General features: G+C 38.1%; 2 protein-coding genes across 3 annotated transcripts in view; both read right to left on the reverse strand.

The window, feature by feature from the left end:
• Positions 1 to 381: 381 nt before the first annotated feature.
• On the reverse strand, positions 382 to 6,992 carry eri1 (exoribonuclease 1). The gene is made up of 7 exons (XM_041978058.1): positions 6,614 to 6,992; positions 5,274 to 5,455; positions 4,891 to 5,107; positions 4,706 to 4,789; positions 4,516 to 4,625; positions 4,317 to 4,431; positions 382 to 1,372 (listed from the first exon to the last, which is right to left on the reverse strand). The coding sequence occupies exons 1-7, from the start codon at positions 6,686 to 6,688 to the stop codon at positions 1,130 to 1,132; spliced, it is 1,026 nt and encodes a 341-aa protein (XP_041833992.1). The 5' UTR covers positions 6,689 to 6,992; the 3' UTR covers positions 382 to 1,129.
• A 2,044-nt stretch (positions 6,993 to 9,036) lies between these two features.
• Positions 9,037 to 20,264, reverse strand: part of tmcc3 (transmembrane and coiled-coil domain family 3) — a 47,172-nt gene continuing 35,944 nt past the window's right edge. For both annotated transcript variants that reach the window (XM_041977246.1, XM_041977247.1), the window contains exons 2-5: positions 16,317 to 16,475; positions 14,772 to 15,553; positions 13,728 to 13,863; positions 9,037 to 11,621 (exon numbers count right to left, since the gene is read on the reverse strand). In XM_041977246.1, the coding sequence (XP_041833180.1) occupies positions 11,316 to 11,621; positions 13,728 to 13,863; positions 14,772 to 15,553; positions 16,317 to 16,475 (1,383 nt within the window). In that variant the 3' untranslated portion in view covers positions 9,037 to 11,315. The remainder of the gene's footprint in view (positions 11,622 to 13,727; positions 13,864 to 14,771; positions 15,554 to 16,316; positions 16,476 to 20,264) is intronic.

The raw sequence follows: 20,264 nt of genomic DNA on the forward strand, positions 1-20,264 counted from the left end.
CATTTTCCTCTAAATGTGACAAGCATTTGTGCTTTTTCTTTGCTACTTCTATGGTAATTAGGAGGGTGAGCAGCAAGGCGGTGTTAATTAGATGCACATCATTAACTGATGATATTCAGGTATGTATTATTACACAGTCCCAGGAAAGAACTACATCAGCAATTACCTTAGAGAAAGTATTGCTGCTGCTCATAAATCTGGGAAGTTATAAGACCATTTCCAAACAATTCAGAATTCACTCGGACATGAGAATGTCATACCTTTTGACTGGATATGCTCCAAATGGGATAGCACATTAAATGTATGGTTTGTATATGAATATTAACAGTTAAAAAAAAAAAAAAAAAACAGTCACTATGTATGTTAAAGACCAAAAACAAGAACAGAGAACATATTTTATTTGAAATAAGCATTCAAAGCCATAATTTCTGCTAAAATAGATCACCCTCACTGACATAAAGAATAAACATCTAAACCAAAGCGGACCAAACTACATACATGGGTTTAATTGGCACTGTAATTTTACATGGAAAATCTTTTTCGCAGTGGTATGCCAAGTCTGTTATCCTTTTGTAAAAATTATTTACGAAGTTACCCCACAAGCTCAAGATTTAACAATACAATCACAAGTCTACAGAACTGCTTCAAACCTATTACAGCTTTATGTGGAAGTAAAAAGAGCACTGCAGCAGCACTGCTGTCATGTAGTTGTGAAGGTGAGGCTACAGATCTTTTTATTTATCTTAACATAAAAACAAGAGTAAACCATCCACTTTCTACACCCACTTGTTCAATTCAGGGGTTGCAGGGTGAGAATAAAATCAATTTACTGAAGTTATACCATCACGGACCATTTAAAAGAGGCCACCTGGAATATTAGCAGCTCAATAAGGCTCGGTTAAGTAGTTTAAACAGAAGCTGTTGAAGATCTCCCCTTAACACACAGGAATGATTTGTTTATAGTCATCTGGTGTAAAAGTAGATGGTCAGGGTGGAACCCTCACAACCTGAAATCTAAACACTGACCCCATTTACAGCTCTAAGCTCCACTTAAAGTGCTTTTTTCCCTGCAACTCATGGGGCGAAGACAGATTTTGAGGATGGTGTAGCTGAGCCTGCGTTTCTGGCTCTAGTCTCTGCTGCTGGGATTATGCGGTGGTGGAGCTCCTTCCACTGGTGCGGAGCTGGGAACCGAGAGCAGTTGACCGCCATGCATGCGCTCATTGGCGCGCAGCTGGCATCCATCCTGAAGCATCCGTATAGCGATCCTAGCGATGTTGCGCGAATCATCCAGCCCACAGTGAGGACGGCCTTGGTACTTCATACCAAGCTTCTCCAGCATGGTGCTCAGCTTTGTCTGTGTGCGGGGCACCTGGAAGAAAAATTATGTTATTTAGCAAATATTTAAGTTTTCCAATGCAAGGTATCTGATAAAACATCCTTTTCTGATGGCTTCTGTCTCCCAAAGGGGCAGCAGACATTTATCAGTGTCAGTCGTACTAAACACAATAAAATCATCCAAACCAATTGACCCTTAAAATCCTACAATTTTCACCTTAAAATTAGTTTGTTTTTTATTAATACAATGCTTGTTGTGGACCAACCATTTTACTGGACTAATTTTTACTGACGTAACAGATGAATTACATTTTCAACTGGTCTGAAACATGTTTTTACTGAATCTATAGTTATGATTGTAGCCTGGAATGGTATACATTATTCACATCTAAAAAATCTTTGCTTGCCAATGGTGTGTAACACATGGAGGCTCTTGGAAGGGAAACTGAGTAAAATACATATTTGTCATGTCCCACCTATAGGACGTCTAGTACCAACGGATTAACTTGTCTCTGAATGGCGACTTAATTTGATGTACAAAAACAGACTGACTCCTGTGATTATGCTGCTCAGACTTTCAAAACTAAATGAATGTGAATAAATCCCAGATAAGTTAAAGAACACAACAGTATCTAATAGGGCTGCAACGACAAGTCAGGGTTGTCGACAATAAAAATGGTCGACAACTAATTTACTCGTCGATTATTGCCAGCAAATGAATGAATAAATAAAACACACAGTGAGACATCGTCTTCTTTTCTTATCTCTGCTGAGTTGCACACGCGCACTAAAGTCAGCCAAGGGAAAAATATGGCCGACCGGGAAAGAGAACGGTGGCAGAGAACGTCAAAAGTCTGAAATAACTTCACGTTAAACTTACAAAATAAATTAAAAACGTGAGATTTGTAAAGCGGAGCTTGCGTACCGCGGAAGTACGTCTGCAATGCTCGAACATTTAAAGAGGATGCACGTCGGACTTACACAACAACCTCATGCAAGATTTCAAAGCTGAAAGTGAATAAGATCCAATTAATAACTATGAGATACATAATCCGATTGGTCAACTAGTTGTTCTAAAAGTCGGTGACTAATCGACTACCAGAATAGTCATTAGTTGCAGCCCTAGTGTCTAACTGCACACATCACACCTCTTTTGTCAAGGCCCTTTTATGCATGCCTTCTAAATATAGCATGATATGTCATAAAATAACTAACTTTAGTCATGACAGCATTAAGCCTAGGAGTGATGAAAATGTGGATGCAACTATTTGGATACAGTAGCCAATGTGCTGTTGGTTACAGGAGAGATGACAACACACACACACACACACACACACACACACACAGGTACTCCGCAAGACATGCTGGACACTTGTGCCAAACACCAGGAGAAATGCGTTGCATTCCCGCTGTCATCTACAAGACAACAACAAAGACACTAAACCAGTAGCTGCTTTGAGTGTTGCACCATCTTGCGATGCCATCATTACTGCAAGTCCTAATTACCTCATATCTGTCAACATGGACAACGGCATGGATACCTGGACCGACAACATCAGACAGTGGTACACAGTAACTGATAAGTGCATCTTATCTGGTGACCTCAAAGTTTTTCTGTTTTTCATATTAGTTAGACATCACTGCATTAATGTAAACTGTGTTTCATCTGACAGAATCTGCTTCTAATAACATTGGAATATAAAACAAATCTTATTTATTTATCAAACGTTGCTAAAGAAAAAGCTTCAAGATTTTGCAAAGGCTGTTCATTTTCGATTTTATCTCTATGAACTTTGTAAAGAAGAAGTTACTTAAATCTAGCAGTAGCTAAAAGAACACTACTCATGTTATTATCAAAGTGGCATGGAATTTCATCTAATCATATTGTCATCGCAACTTTCAACAGCATGTTTTCCTGATATTTTGCAGCCATAACTAAGACCTCATATTTTCTATTTTGAGATCCACAATGCTCTTTTTTTTTCAATAAAAAGGACAACGTTATCAAGCACAACACCGGAGTACCTAGTCTACTTCTGATGTTGGTTTGTATCAGAAGTAACGTGTCCAATCCAAGAGTATCCAATGTTCTTTTCCCTTTTTGTTGTTTTAATGTTAAATCATGCTTCTTGTATTCTGTAAAGCATTTTGAATCACTCTGTTGTTGAATTGTGCTTTAAAAATAAACTTGCCTTGCCTTGACAAATGAACTGATTGTGGCAGCATTTGACCAGATTTCACTTGACAAAGTATTCTGCTGAACTGTTCTGGTGAAATAAGTTGAAGATTTGCTTGGTCTACCTCTAACAGCAAGCCTTCTCACAATGCAACAGATGCAGAGTTTTTAAGCTAACGCCACAATGGTGGCACATCCTCAAAAAGCACATGTGTAAGCTGGCAGTGTGTTTTTCATATGGACTTTTATTGATTTTTAATTAATCAAAGAAAACTATTTATGTGAGTTTCAGTTAGTTATTAGTTAAAAGTCTCATGCAGCTGGTTATTAAGTGTTCTACTACTGATTGTTACACATTGGTATATTTTAAAAATAAAATTTGGCAAATTCTAAAAGATCACACTGTAAAAACGACTTTTTCCCCCCAAATAAATGGATAATATTTCTCATTATTTAGATGTGCAAATATTTGTAGAGACAGATTTATATGAATGTTTGAAGGCTAAATAAAGTGCTCAAGATTAATTTAAATTCATGTTTCCTTGGTTACATTTTACTGGTAAATGTCCTGAAGTTAAAACCATCGGGATTTATAACATGGATATAGTGACACCTATTGGCAACAGCAGACAACATCCTCTTTATATGTATGTGTGTAATAAATTTAAAACAGGAACCAGGTCAAACGACATTCCTTGACTGGGCTATTAGTGTAAAATTGTACAGAACACATAGATTTTTATTATGCACTTATGCCTTTAAATATAAAGAGACTGCTTGGTTGAAAAGATGTTAAACTTACCTTGTAGAAGTTACCATAAGATTTTCTTATGTTGATCCACTTCTTTGCAAACTGAGGATATCTGATCCGGCTAATCCGACACTGGATGTTCAGGAACTTACTCATATCCCATGCTCTACAAAGAGATTTTTAACAAAAATAAGTATAAAAAGACTAAGAAGAGACACTAATCTTGCAGCAGCATAGAAGTGAAACACACCCATCAGTCAAAATGGCGTATTTGTATTTTGTTCCGAGCTCCCGCTCCTGAAGCCAAGCCACCACAAGCTGTAGGACTTCTGGAAATGGATCCGATTCATCCACAGTTTTCTACAGTTTAAAAGAAATTATTTCTGTTAACGTCTTAATGACACACTGCTATCAACAAAGAATGGGTGATCTCTTCCAACCTGAGTGATTCCTGTTAACTTCACGCAGAAGTCTGAAAGCTGTGGGTTCAGCTGTGGTTTCACATAGGCTTGAAAGGTGTCCACCTGCATGGGAAATACGGGGGGGCACATTAAACTATGTAAATTTCAAATTTCTCTCTATATAAAAGAAAAGAAAAAATGCCTAAAATGGAAGCTGGACTTACAATCTCTAAGGTGTGCGTGTTGATGAGGACCATGGGGAACTCTATAATTTCATGAAGGAAGCCTGTGGGATTTTCCTCTTCACAAGTTGCTTCAAAGTCCACCACACAGATATAGTCATAATAGGTGTCAGTGGGCCCTCCCTCTGCTGCAGACTGCATCAACTTCTGCTTCTTGTAGTGGTTCTTCAACCTCTTCTTCATTACATCCTTCACTCCTCTTTATGAACAGAGGATATGAAGCAGCTTACAAATTTTCATACAAATTTTAGGACATGACTTTGACGTCTAGATTTAAGGTCAATTTTAAGCTACCAGCAGCATAGCCAACTTTATGTTATAATAGCTGGTACATCTTTGAGAGAAAAGGAAGACCATACACTCACCTCGTGTCAAGCTTCAGCTCTGCTAATTTGATTCTCAGCTCATCTCTGGACATGCGGTTAATGTGTCCATTGGCCAAAGCTATCTCTTTATAAACTGGATGACTGAAGTCACCATTTGACTGAGATGGGGGAACCTCTGAAGCAGATTCTTCCGCAGGACATATTCTGCTGCAAGGTTTTTCCTGAAGAAGAAATATGCTGTTCATTGTATGTTACAGAAGGGTAATATATTACAATTTTAACAAGGAGCATTAACCATCGCTTTCTTTCTAGTTTTGTTTTAGGCAATAAGCTTCAGAAAAAATTTAGAGAACCACCATCTGTTCCTGAACACATGAATTAACTTGCTAACTCTTCACCAACACGAGATATACAAGGCCTCATGTAAATATCAATGCACTTACAGCTGCAGTATAACTGGTCTCCTCAAAACTACTCAACTCTAATAACAAAAAGAATAGCTGCTCCAGCCTGCCTCAAGACTTTTCTAATACTTTAAAAGCACATCAAGAGATGAAAAGCAAGGAGAGAGGAGTCTTTTAGTGGAGCTCAGAGCAAGGAAACACAGGTGTATCCTATGCAAAGGTCTTTCATGAAATGTAAGGATATGTGAATCCCATGTTGCACATACTTTAACATAGTTTTAAAGTGATGCAAAGGAAACAGGAATTCATTTGGTTGTTTTGGCTCCTACAAACTCATATTTCTTCCACACAGATTTCTCTCACATCATTGTAGGGAGGAAGTGCATGCACGGAAACAATGCAAGTAAAGGATGCGAGGAGGCAAGCTAGCGTTATCAACTTGGCTCATGTTGGTAACAAACAGGAGAGAGAAGTCCACACGGTAAAATAGTCATGCCCATTTGAATTTATTTAAAAGATAAAAGTAATGTGTGGTATGGAAAAGTAAAATGCCATGAGTGGATACATTTAATAATATGTGGTTGGAATGATTGCTTAGAGAAAGGCAGGACTGGAAGGCGACACTAAGACAGTGTCCTCCAAGCCTCACCATTGTACAATCTCTCCTTGTTTCAGCCTTGTATGAAGTACAACCTAATCTCATTTGACAAATTAGACATTTTTCTGATCTAATGCACGTAGTTTCACCACAACTGGCGTGATAAGTTTCATGTTTTTAACAATAAAACTCACGTTATAACTTAATATGGTCCTATTTTATTTAATTTGTGTGACAGCTCTATGTTTCTGTATTGTAACACTAATAAACCATTAGAAAGAAATTTTAAGTATACTCATCATTATGGGAAAAAAAGTCGGCTACTTCGTGTCTGACACTGGAACAAAACGTTTCAGGCTTAAAGTAAGACAACCAACCTTTTTATCTTCTTTTTCGTTAGACATCTTCACGTTGACGTCCTTGGTATGAATATTCTCCTTGATTTCTTCCATTTAGATTAAATCTTTTAAGAAAAAATAGACAGCTACTTCAAACACAGCGCATCTATGTAAATACTGGTGAATTAGCTAAACGTGCTATTAGCAAACAAGACGACCAACATTCCTCCTCCTTATTTACTTATTCCTTACAGCTTAAAAACACCAAGTAAAAAAGAAATGCGTATGTTAGATTAACCATGTAAATTTTAGATTTATCCCAATATTTTCATTTCATTAAGTTACAACTCAAACGCCTGGAAGCTAACCTCCGGATAGATATTAAACTTTCTTTTATAAAGCTGGACAGTTAAGACGGTTTCCGCTTTGCGCCAAAACATCTGCGCTCACTATCGCCCCCTAGTGCCACGGATGTTTGCTACAGAAACAAAGAGAAAGAAAGAAAGAAAGAAAGAAAGAAAGAAAGAAAGAAAGAAAGAAAGAAAGAAAGAAAGAAAGAAAGAAAGAAAGAAAGAAAGACAGAAAGAAAGAAAGAAAGAAAGAAAGAAAGAAAGAAAGAAAATAAACAAATAAATAAATAAACCTGGAGTTGCTTGGTGAATTTTGCCTAAAGTAATGGAGGATCATTACACAGCCACAACAGGTTGGCACTTCCTCTTCATGCTGGTCACCAGTCTGGTTACATCCCATTCCTCAGCAAGGACTTGTTGAACATCAGCCATTGTGGTTGTGTTGTCATCACAATACAGTACGCCCAAGTTGGTCCCACAAATGTTCAGTTTGGTTGAGGTCTGTGCTCTCAGCAGGCTATTCCATCTCAAAATCGGGAGTTACTCTGTGATGATCCTGGTTCTTCTGGGGGACAGCATTGTCATCAACCTAACCTACCTCCATCTGGAGATAGGGGATCACCACTGACTCCAGAATCTCATTCCATTATATATCTGTCGATAAATGAAGCACAAATCTGGCAACGTTGGAATAATAAAACAAGAGTAAATAGGAGATCAGGCACTTATTTTGGTTAAACTAACCCAAACGTTTAGCTGTGTTGCTCATTCCACAGTAGCATTATCCTTAAATGTTATACTTTGTTATAAAGATGACTAATTAGGCTTAAATGATGTATAAAATTACACCAGTTGGTATCATTAAAGGGAAGAGATGATTGACCAAACACACATTTATTTAATTTTTCATTGAGTATATAATTGAATGAGCCATTAAATACAATTCATATAAGTTATTTAATATGAATAATTGTAATTTGACAAACTTTTTTTTTTACTCTTTTCTCTAGATCAGGTATCACCAAATCCAGTCCTCAAGGGCCAGGTATTGGATGTTTCCCTGCAGCAATGCCCCCGATTCAAATGAATGAAACAGACTTCTTCAATATCTTTTCAAATGAGCTGTTATTAGTATTCTTGTTTAAATCATGAAATGAGAAAATGTTATATCATCTTTTAGATTCTGTATTGTATTACGAGGACAGGTAAAAGTGTTTTTTCCACTTAGTATTCTTTATTGCATTTTTTGTTTATAAAAAAATCTAATGAACATTATCTATGTTAAATTATATTTCAGCCTCTTTGCATTATGTAAAAATAAGCCCTATTTCAAAACTAAATCTGCAAACAGGTTTTCCAAAAATGTTGATATTTTATATTCTTTTACTAACATATATAAAATATTTCAAATATAGCTATTGTGTATCAATTGCTGTGAATACACATAAATAAAATATATGAAGAAAAAAAAAATCAAACTAGTTTTATTACTGTAATTAAATGGAAACTATTGTAATTCTTTGTATTTTATTGGAGGCCCTGCTCATACTTGACCGCTAGGTGTCACTACAATTAATTTAATCTACACTAACCAAACATTCAATTACACACCTGCATGCATTAGACACAGATGGCCCTAAACAATTTTATTTTTCTTACAAAAGACCAAATAAACCCATCTGATATTTTAATATGGGATGTACCATCACAGATGGATGCCTAGTTAGCATTACTAAAAAATGTATATGTTTTTTTCCTAAAATTATTAGTGAATCACCTTGAATATGAAGGATAAAAAAACAGAAAGAGCTTTTTATTTGTACTTCTAAATTCAAGCTCAAATCTCAAATTTAATGCAATAATGTTCTGAGTAAAATCAAATCCCTTCTTAAAAAAGCTTGTGGCTTGGATCCAATTTAAAGCAAGAATAAATCTTTTTCTCTTCACCAGGCATCAAGCTGTCAGTAAAAGCGATTCACTCTCATTTTATTTATTTATGAATCCTTATGATGTTGGCAGAGCGGCTTGATCTTCACACATCCTCTCAGTCCCAGGTGGATGATGTTCTCCATAATGTATGAGAAAGAATAATAAAGAAAAAAAAACACCATCTTAGAAAAACAAAGATTTATTTTATCATCATGTTATTAACCAGAAACTAAAAAAAGAGCAGAAATAGTAGAGACAGAGAGGACATAGAGAGGATATGCGTCTCCTCACAGAAATAGTGTTTGGGGTAATTTAAGAAAGAAAACAAAAACCCACAAATGCAAATAAATCACATTTTCCTTAAAAAAAATCTCCTTATTTGGCTTTCTTAGATGGAACAAAAAAGTCACGACAGAAAAAACAAGCAGCTTTGAAAAGGCATCAGTCCCATTTCACCCCCTTTTATCATGATGATGATTCAGGGTTTGGGAGATTGAAGCTACATTGTTCAGTTCCCCCCTTCCACTCTGTGACGCTGCATTCAAGTCATCTGGGAAAAACAGACGCTACTGATAATATCTCTTCTAGTAATTTCCAGGAAGTAAATGCTGCTTCTGGAAATTACTGAATTACAGCTCATACGTTTTACAGTCGCAGCATGGCAGCAGTTTCTGAGCTCATTTCATCTCAAATAAGTCACATCCCAGCTCTGAGGGTAGAAATTAAGTATTAAAATGTACTGGAGTAATAAATCTTGATTTATCTACATTAAAACAGGCTGGGATCATTTTTTTGGTTAAAACTTTCACGTTTTTCCCACTAAACATGAATGCAACACAGCATCAAGTCTTCATACAAGTAATTTTGTTAATGTTTCCCCTTAAAAAGGCATTTTGATGAATCAAGCACACTTCCATGTACTTTTTCCCCCCTCATATCATAAAAACCAGACTAATCCTTCTTTATATACTTAACAGTATTTCTCCTTCCTCACAGTTTTTGCATGTCGACTTACAAACTACATTTTTCCTAAAATGGCTTTGAGGAGCAAATTTTTCCTGAAAGCATAAAGTGGTAGTTCACACGTATTAAAAACCAACAAACCACAAAGACATGAGGCAGTTCAAAAGCTTTCCTGGAATTAATGAAACAATTTTCGATTTTGGGAAATAGTCACTTTCTTTGCTCATTCGGTGTAAAGCTACCAGCAGGTGACAGCGTAGCATTGCTAAAGACTGGAAGCAAATGCGCTCTTACCAGGTGATGAAGTTTTAATTATGTATATTGTTCTTTAAACCATAAAAAAACAGGTATAAAAACATTTTATGGGGCCAGATAGTCACTTCTTCTTTTAAATATATAGTCCCTCATGTGATGGCCTGTAAAACAAGAGTATTTTACTCATTTACAAATTAACCACAGACAGTTCCAGTGAACCTACAACCAGTAGAATGCCCTGGGTAGCTGCTCATATCTACTAATGTCTAGGTAAGATAATAAAACTAGATTCCCAGAGGCCATAGATGTAAACAATATCACAGCTCTGCCATGTCTGTAATCACAGCAGGACCCTTTAGAGGTTTCACCACAACAGATACGCCTCTGTTGCTGTTGGTTAGAAATCACAAGGTTTCAATTTCTGGAAGCCAGTATATAAAAATGTTTGTTCAAATGGATTTATAAAAGAAACTGCACAGCATGACTTCTGCTCTTTATAACGAGCTTATCAGTAAATTAGAGGGGTGGATTTTATTATACTCAGAGCCATCTCCTTCCAGTCTGATAGCTACGCATCTCCTGGCTTTAGCCTGAAAATGTCCAAAGCTTATTTCCCCACAATGTTAAATGAAACGCAGTAAAGACACACAAGAAGGCGTACATTACGTGAATACACAGAAATGAACATTCCGACTGATTAAAAACAACGTGCGTCTTAGACACTGACAAGAAAAACAATCACATAAATACGCAGGTACAAACACACAGTACAAATCAACCTTCAGGTGAGTGTCACAGCTCGCTGGTGTACAGGGAGGCGTTCAGTGTGGGTTTGAAGCTGATCCACTGAGCCTGAAACAGTGTGTTTGTTTGGAGGTGAGATGTGCTGCTGTAACACACATACTCTTCCTTTTGAGGACAAGAAATGCTAACACGCACTTTGATATGAGCCAAGTCATCCATACTGGTGCCATGTTGGTGCCACCAGAATCTCCTGGTGGAGACGAGAATGAATGGCAGCTGCTTTATCTGTTAACAAATCTTCATGTAGTGGGTCACTGTTTAAGAGTTTGTCACATCCGTGTTTAGTTGTGTTAACTTTTATCAGCTTACAGCTGTTCGAATGACTGCTCAGGTGCAGTAATCTTGTGTAAGGCTACAAATAAACTCCTCCCTCGTTTCTGTGTCGCCACGACGACACCTGTGTTCAAGGTTCGGATGAGGTTGCCTGTCCTGCTCCCGGCTTAGTGCGGGAGGAGCATTCGTTCCAAAGCGTGCAGCAAATGTTCCCAGTTCTTCCACAGCAGCGCCAGCACAGACACGCCCACGCAGGTGAGTACCAGGTGGAAGCGACTACGCAGTAGCGGGGCGGTGAATTTGGCCGCCGTGGAAACGCACACCAGGATGACGGTGACAATGGCCAGCATGATGTTGATACACTTTCCCAGCAGCACTTTGGCGTCAGTGTTCTCCAGCTGGACCGTCTGTTGCTGCTGCTGCTGCTGCAGCTCCAGCTTGGACACACGAGTCTGGCACGACTCCAGGATCTCCTGCACACGCACACACACACAAAAAATCAGGTTAAAGATCAGGGAGAGCGATGAGTCACAGGGGGAAGGGTAGTGAAACTGGATTAGATATGAAACGACAACAGCTGCAATAGGAGGGAGCGGGAGCTGCTCAGTGAATGAATGAGAAACTGGAAGCTCAAGTTGCAGCCGTCTTCCAAGCACAATCCTACTACATTTTTATTGTAATTAACTTTTAGCTGTTATGTGGATTGTTTTATACTTTTGTAATGTTTAATTGCATTTTTAAATTGTTTTTTTTGTGTGTGAAGCACCATGAGTTGCAGTTGTGCTTGAAAGGTGCTATGTAATTCAATTACTTTTAGTTTTTTGTTTTACTCATATTTCACTTACATCAGCGATTACATTACATTACTCCTTTGGTAAAATATTGCTGTTCTGCTCAAAGTTCTGATTGTTCACTCAACTTTTTGGACCAAAAAACTGTCTGAGAAATAAATAATGCTCATTTAAACTAACACTATTGAACCTTAGCATATTTTCACTCTATGGCGCCCCCTAACGACAGCTAATTCACCATCCACCTTGCATCCTGTCTCTTCTCTGAGCTCTCTCCAGCCAGTAGAAGTCAGTAGAAGTCCAGGAATGTACATAATGAATGTCAGCGTGGCGTCAGAATGAATCAGAAGTACTGGGATAAGATCAGAAACTTATGTAGTTTACTTAAAATCTGTAAGAAAACTAAAGCAGCACACATAAAATCTTGTATCTTTGCAGAATAAAACAGCTGTCAAATGAAGAGATAACATTTTGCTGTTAACTTTCTGTAACCTGTGGTCCTCCAGTCGGGGGATGTTGCGAACTGTCTGTTCCAAAACCTCTCTAATTTAGCTCTGCTTCACTTTATCATATCAGAGTCGGCCTTTGCAGAGATAATGTACACATATAGCGCTATGATTTAACAGAAGTTTAGTACAGCTGTATCATTCAAAAGGGACATTTATATTCGTCCTAAAAGTTTTTTTTTTTTTTTTAGTTTTTTTTGGAAGCAAGCCTTTTGCTATGTGCCACCTTCATTTATTTTTCACCAATGACACATATACTAATATTTACACATCTTAACAAATCTCCCTTTACTATGTCACCACAAGTATTCAAATAGACCTCATGGTTGCAGACATAAACTCTTTTCATTATGGGTATACAATGTTTGAGGCACAGGGCTCAAATGGTTAAACCTGCCTAAATACTTATCGAAAATATTTAATGCCATTTTATACTAACTGTTTACACTATCTTCCCAAAAACAGAGAAAAGGGGGTCAACACTTTAGATTGAAGTAAGCACATAACCAGTCAGTTGAAAACCTGTAATGATCGTAATCAGAAATGACTTTAAATGTTTGTTAAAACTGAACAAAATCAGTTTGTCAAGAATGTCAAGAGAGCTCAAAGTATTAGGACTAAGCAGCTGTGGAGCCTTAAGAAAACCACTTATCAGAAAGACTAAAAGAAAATAAGCAATTCAACTCACTAAGGAGCATACAGATAGGATTCAGGAGAAAGGCCATGTGTCCTCATGGGTCCAGATTTACCCTATTCCACACTGAAGAATGCAGAAGATGAAGAGCTGCAGCCGTCATGCCTGGTGTCTACTGTTATTAATTTGGTCAGGTCCAGCTTTAGCAATATTATATGCCCAAATCATGGTCAGTTGACAACATGGACATAAAGAATGACCAGATTTGTTCTGATTTTGGCAAGATAATACCAGAAATTATGGGCATTAAACTGTAAAAGTATGGTTCAGGGAGGATTAGATAATGATGTATGGACAGAGTGATCCCACTTTCCCAACTTTAGATGGATATACATTCTACGATATGGCAGAAGAATATCCAAATGATGCATGGTGAATCCAAGCTGTAATAAAAGCTAAATATGGACCACAGTCAATATCTGTAATTTCTTTCTTATCTTAACCAAATGTTCAATTAGTACAAAGCTACTGAACTCTTAAAAATATTAAATTTGCCTTCAAATTTGCCACATAAATTGTATGATAATGTGTTACCTGTGTGTTATATGTATGTGTGAGTCTGTGTTGTATCACACAAGCATACATTACCTGTATATCCCGGGCTCTCTCATAGGCCTGGTAGGCCACCTTCTCCTCGATGCTGGCCAGTTCCTGCTTCAGATTACTGGTCTCATGCTGGTGGAGCTCTGTCAAGTCATTTAACTGGTCCTCCAACTGCTCATACCTGGCAGACGGACACCCACGCGCATGCAGAGTAGGTGGAAACAGCATCGAGGAGAGAGGGAGAAACAATGCATAATTGAGTGTGTGCGTGGGCACGAAACAGTACAGCAGTTTATCTACTGCTGGTGTGAGCTCTGCCGTCAATTTTTGGCATGCAATAGTTTTAAATTATGACCTTTAAACTGTCAAAAACTTGCTAAAGCTCATGTAGAAATAAAATGTCAGGAAAACGGCTGTCATCTTTAATACGTACTGATCTAAATCTTTATTTATAAACATTTCCTGCTTGTAAGTAATATTTAAACCTTATAAGACTTTAAAAGACTTATCCCTAGCATTTGAAAGGATTCTGATGTTTTGGGTCAGAACTGTTGTAGAAGCAGGCAGGGAGAAACGATTGATCTTTAAAAAGTGTACCACAATTAGTTGAGTTTTTATGAATAATCAGCTGCTCTAGAGGCTTTATAGCAAAGGACCAAAAGTCTGTTCATATTAGGCTCATCTAATATTTATTCATCACTCTCTAAGAATTCCAAAGTCAGGCTTGTTGTTTAACAGATAAGAGAGAGGGTAAAAAAATCTTATTTTTACATGATGTTCATTTAGTGCAATTTCTTTGTTTGTTAGTAACATCTTACCATCTGAATTTAATTACACTTGGTGGAGAGGTGGCTCATGGGTAAAGGAGGAGAGTGTGACTCCTGTGAGTTTACGGTCCAAATAATAATTTAATTTAAAATGCTCTAACAATGTGAGTTTATTCTAATTACAATAGTAATTTCAGATACTTTCACCAGGTCTACAAAGCTAAAAAAAATTACATTACAACATATTAAAACTTGCTACCTACATTAAGATGAGAGTGTATGATAGGATTATTCCTCCAGCATCTTCTTCTCTTGTGCTCACCTGTATCTCTCCTCTTGCATCACCTGTGTGAAGTACCCGTAGTCTCTTTTGAACTGCGTGTTTAAAGTCTCAATGTCCTCTGCCAGCTGTTGCTGAGCCTCCCTGATCTCCCTCACCATGTCCAACACCTCCATCAGACGCCCATTAGAGTCTGACCTCCCCGGACCTCCAGACCCTGCCGCTGATCCACCTGCAGGGTTCCCATTCGAGTCAGCAGAAGCTGACGTCCCCGTGGAACACTCGTCATCGCTGTGGTACTTTGTCACCTTGGCCACCGTTGTGGCACTGCCACTCAGACCCCTTGCGCCACCCTCCACCTGCAGCCCCGACCCTGTCTCCATCGAGCTCTTTAGGTGGGCGATATTGTCGGCGCTGCCGAACTTGTTCCTGATGAGGTTGGCAAACTCCCGTGACTTGTTGAAGAAAAACGGCGGCGAGAGCGACACGCCAGGTCCGATTGTCTTCACTTTGTCCAGCGTTGGGTGTCTTCCGGTGGTGCTGACGTCGCGCAGACTGCCCTCCTTGCTGTGAGTCCCGGACTCTTTGCCGCTGCCATCTTTGTGGCTGTGCTTCCCGTTGGTCTCACTGTCCTTCATGCGCCGGTGGTACTGCTCCAGCTTCTTCTGCAGCCGGGTGATGGTGTGTGCAGACTTTTGGTTCTTCTTTTCAAAGACCTGACGTATCCGAGACACCTGCTGCTTGTCGGCATTGTTCACCAGCTTCAGGTACTCTGCAACATTCTGGTCCCGTGCTGCCTGCTCCACCTTAATCTGCTCCGTCACCTTAAGTGGAAACAAAAAGGATAGAAATGGATTTAAATGAAAACAGCTGATGTAAAAAGCTTCTCTCAGTGTTGTTTGACACTCATTTAAAGATCAAAACAAAGCTCATCTAAATCATTTTTAAACTCATGCTGCTAAAAGTGAGTTGTTGATTAAATTTAACAACACAACTTTTTCCTGTTTAACTGGGATAAATCATACACCATCCATTAAACGTTTCTAAATATCATCTGGACTAAAGGCTAAAAATATCTGCATCTAAAAGTGATGGCGGTGAACGCCTGCACTGAAATGTAGTATCAACTAAACAGAGAGAAACCTGATCCAGTGGGCTATTTGACCTCTAAAAACACCATGGAGTCTTCTTTTTATTTTTATTTTGCACCCACATGCTGATCCACAGCAGGTGATACTGGCATAAATACGGATTAAAGCATGTCAGTATAACCAAAACAACACATTTATGAGGGTAATTTTAATTAGAGGCATTAAAAACGAGACTTACAAACAAATGTGTTCGTGTTCATTGATTATTTGTAGGACTGTGAGCAAGAAATAAACTATTCATCATGTTTATAATCTATTTAATATCTTTCTTAAACAAGAATCAAACTAAAATTCAATGTTGTCCATTTCCCTGCTTTTATTGAAAAATCTGATGAAAATGAGTGAAAGAATGGTTTTAGTTGAGGTCCTCGTGTTATAACGGCTCGCTTATCACATAAGCAAATCTACAAAGCAGGTGAGGAACTTTATTTCTGACCTTAAGGATCTTCTGCTGGAGGCTGTCGATGCCCAGCGCTCCCTTTGTGAAGTCCAGACCCACGCCATTGTCCACCACATCCAAGTTGGACTCTGAGCCGCCTCGACGAATGGGCACCGGGATGCTGAGGATGTTGACATCGCAGCCACTGCGCTCTGCCTGTGGACACATTGATGCCTTTACAGATTAACATGCATATTCTACAATCCAATCTATAAAATATAAAAAACAACCTAATTTTCATTGTTCGCTGAATAATAATAAAAATGTTAATGGTTATTGATTTCTCTGTCAATTAACTTCTTGATTCACCTGAACATGACAGAGTTAAGGGAAGTGATGACAGGATAGTCTGAGAATCTAACACATCCTTGAGGCAAGTGGCGTCTTAACCAGCCAACAGGCTGACATTAAATCCATTGAGCCACATCACTAACACGACTGAGAATGTCTGAGAGGTGCAAAACTAACATGACTCACTCAAAATCACCAAAGAGGAAGTGTAAACTCAGAGTGCTATAAGCAGAACAGTGACACTGAGATCTAATCAAGGCAGAAAAGCATATTTTGTAGACAAAAGACTTTGCAGAGACTTCCTGTGACGTATGTTGTGGATTTCAGGCAATACTATGTACCAAAGACCTGCTGCATAACCTTGTTACTGATATAAACTGGCAGGTGTGTTTGTGTGCCTTGAAGAAAAGCTTCTTTCATCTTCTGTGTTCCTTCCTTTGTTTTTAGCGAGAACATACCGATCATGTCGGCAAGCGCCAAAGAAAATCAAAGCATAAAAATTCAAATAGAATAACATCAGGGATCAAAAGAGAACCGAGAGTGAAATCTTGAGCAGATTCTTGTGTTTAGACTGACGAAAAAGAGAAAAAAAAGCTGCCGATGGGACAGTAAATCTGTCTTACAACTGCACATTGGCCAGTCAGTGGAAAAGCGAGGAGCCCAGCCTCCAGTGCTTCTTGTTCTCTGCACTGACGAAAGCAGACAATTATATAAGGCAACCTAAAATACTAGTAACTTTAGTTGCCATAGCAGCAAAGTACACACAGACGGACGTAACTCTCAAACACACAAACACAAGCAAACTGCTGACATCCCCCGAGGGTGGGTTTTTGTACCTTAGTTCTTTTAGTCTCTCACGGACAGATAAGCAGAATATGCGACACTTTAAATGTGTCCTGCAGCTTTTAGACGAACAGACTGTGATGCATCCTGCAGAGTAAGCAGTCATCAACCGTGCATAACGGTGCATAACATTTCTACTGTATCAAAACAGTAACTTAGCATCTTTTTATTCATATCAAGTCATGGCTCTGGACTGAGCAACTTCAGATCAGCACTTAAAACATGAAGCCTGATTTTACATGTACCTTTGCCATCATTAACACAAAATTTAAGTCAGACATCTTTTTCTGTCCATTTTATATCACTATCATAGTAGTCTTAATAAGAAGCTGCTAATATGGGTGAAACCTTCGAAGAATAGCCATTTTCTGAAGTTTAACAATAGATCAACATTCTGTGGCCACTTCAATTTACATTCATCCACACCTATCCTACTTAATATTATTAGATATTCATTAAAGTGTCAAATATCAGAATTATGCCTCTATTATCCACTCAAGTGCAAGGAAAGTAGGAGCCAAAGCAAAAAAGTGATTTAACAAGATTACATCATTCAACCATCAATCAAATGTCCAACAGCATGCTTCGGGCCGCATCCACACACAGACTAAATTACTTTTGTTTTAAAAAAACAAGTTTTCGTAAAGATGGAAGCTTTTCCAGAAAGGTGTGCATCCACACAATTCCAGTGAAAACACTGTAGTATCAATGCCAGGCATGTACTGTAAGTGTCTCAACACTGCCGCACAAATATACCGAAACACAGAGGACATGGAGGATGTGCAGATGCTAACAGCTGGAAATAAAGAAGCAGAAGAAGACAACAATAGAGAGTTCTGTGCTAGTGCTTTCACATAGAAACGGTTCTGTTTCTAGCACCAGCTCCATCTGAGCTTTCTGGCGAACCAGCCCGCATTCACACCAATTTAACCAGAACCAAATGACTGGGCTTTACTTCGCAAAAATAAACATAAACTGAGATTTGGTCCTGAAAGTTGATGGTTTAGTTGACAGGCTCCATTATAACCTATGATCTCCCAGAAATTAACCAAAGACTACATGAAGATGATTGAGTGAATTTCATAAAATGTTAGGAAAGATTAACATAAAACATCACGTCCAGATCCACTTTTGTCCAAGTCTTTTTTTGTCGTGGTGTGCCTTCTTCACTTCCCGAAGCTGATTATTTGGCCTTGTATTTGTTTAGTTTTTTAAACTTTATTGAAATGCAGCAATGTAACACAGCACTTGCATGAACATTGACAGCCAGTGTTGTGTAAGGGCTTTGCATCTAGGTTATTCACAAGGAATAGAAAAGCGTGGCGTTTGCACAGCTATTCACTTTGGGAGCCGTTTTAGAGCAGAGGTTACCCAAAGACTGCCAAAACGCTGCTTTTGTGTGGACGAAACCTCCAAACAATACACAACTGTAGCAGAATCACCTAAACTCATCTATGTGTTGATAAGGCCCAAGTATTAAAAAATCCTTACTCTACTAAAAGTCAGGGAGATGAATTACACAAGATCAAGAGATTTTTTAAAACTATTTCTCTAACCTACAAATTAATGAATCCCCAACTAACCTGTAATCTGTATCTGATACACTTCTATGTGGGTATTCATATGTACCTGTGCATGGATGTGGATGTTTCTGTCTAAATACAGTGCATGTATGTGGAGGCCTTTATATTCAATACCAGTCAAAAGTTTGGACACATATTCTCAGTCAACGTCAAAAGGAAGGCGTGTCCAAACTTATGATCATGAAATACTTGCACAGATGTGTTTGCACTGATGTGTCCTGCACTGAGTTAAAGGATGGAACAAATGATGATTAGTGGCAAAATAATGGTTTGTTTTAGATAATTTTTCATTTTATTTATTTTTTTAACTTAATAAACAGGTATTCTTTCACCTATTTTTCTCTCCTGAATTTTTTGTTACTGCTAAACACTCCATAAATTATTCCTAAGTTAAAAAAAAATCCAACAGTGAAGGGCTGACTCAAATAATCGATTAATTTAAATCAAGAGAGAACTATCCTGTAATGAATCAAATTTCTCCCTTTAAATGTTCTTAGATGATTTTTTTTTTTTTTTGTGCAGATGTATTTTTTTCTACTCCAAATGTTCAGTTGAACTGGATTTGTTTCCCCTTCCACTGTAAAAAAATATCTGGACCAGACTAAAGTAAGAACAACACAGAAGTTACACATTATATGGTTATAACCCCTCAACGCCCGACAAAAAGAAATAAAACAAACAAAAGTCAGAAAGGATGTGTCGCACATTTGTGACAACAGACATCAAGAGGTTAAATCTGAAGATTATAAATCTCATAGTGCTGGTCTGGCCTGAAAATGGAAAAAATAAGTCTGGAGGTAAAACAGAAAGTGAGCTTAGCTTCTCTGCTTGAGACTCATGGCTTCCATAAAAGTATTTAATAACCAGCCACGACAATGAAATGAAATTAAAATTCTTTTATTAATCCCAGCAGGGGAAACTTTAATCTGTGCGCAGAAATTAACTTAAACAATATTTTCTATGGTAACGGGCACCTCCATTGTAATATTGCCATGGCTTCCTACAACAGCAACATATAAAGAGCTTTTCTCCTTTGGCTGGAAAAGAGGATGGTAAAAAACTAAATAAAAAAAGAAGGCATAACTGATGATACAAACAGAATAATTGGTCACCAGGTGTGGATATCAAAACAATTGTAGAAATCACCATATTACTACAATATTATACAAATATTTCACATATTTCTACACACACGTTCCCTCTCAGCCTGGCCATAAATCAGCAGAGA

The sequence above is a fragment of the Melanotaenia boesemani genome, chromosome 23 (assembly GCF_017639745.1).
Source record: "Melanotaenia boesemani isolate fMelBoe1 chromosome 23, fMelBoe1.pri, whole genome shotgun sequence".
NCBI classification, from domain to species: Eukaryota; Metazoa; Chordata; class Actinopteri; order Atheriniformes; family Melanotaeniidae; genus Melanotaenia; species Melanotaenia boesemani.

Coding starts and splice junctions, on each gene's coding strand:
- eri1 (XM_041978058.1), bottom strand. CDS start 6,688: ATGGAAGAAATCAAGGAGAATATTCATACCAAGGACGTCAACGTGAAG. Junction 5,456..6,613: donor ACGAAAAAGAAGATAAAAAG/GTTGGTTGTCTT, acceptor TTTCTTCTTCAG/GAAAAACCTTGCAGCAGAAT. Junction 4,432..4,515: donor TACGCCATTTTGACTGATGG/GTGTGTTTCACT, acceptor ATCTCTTTGTAG/AGCATGGGATATGAGTAAGT.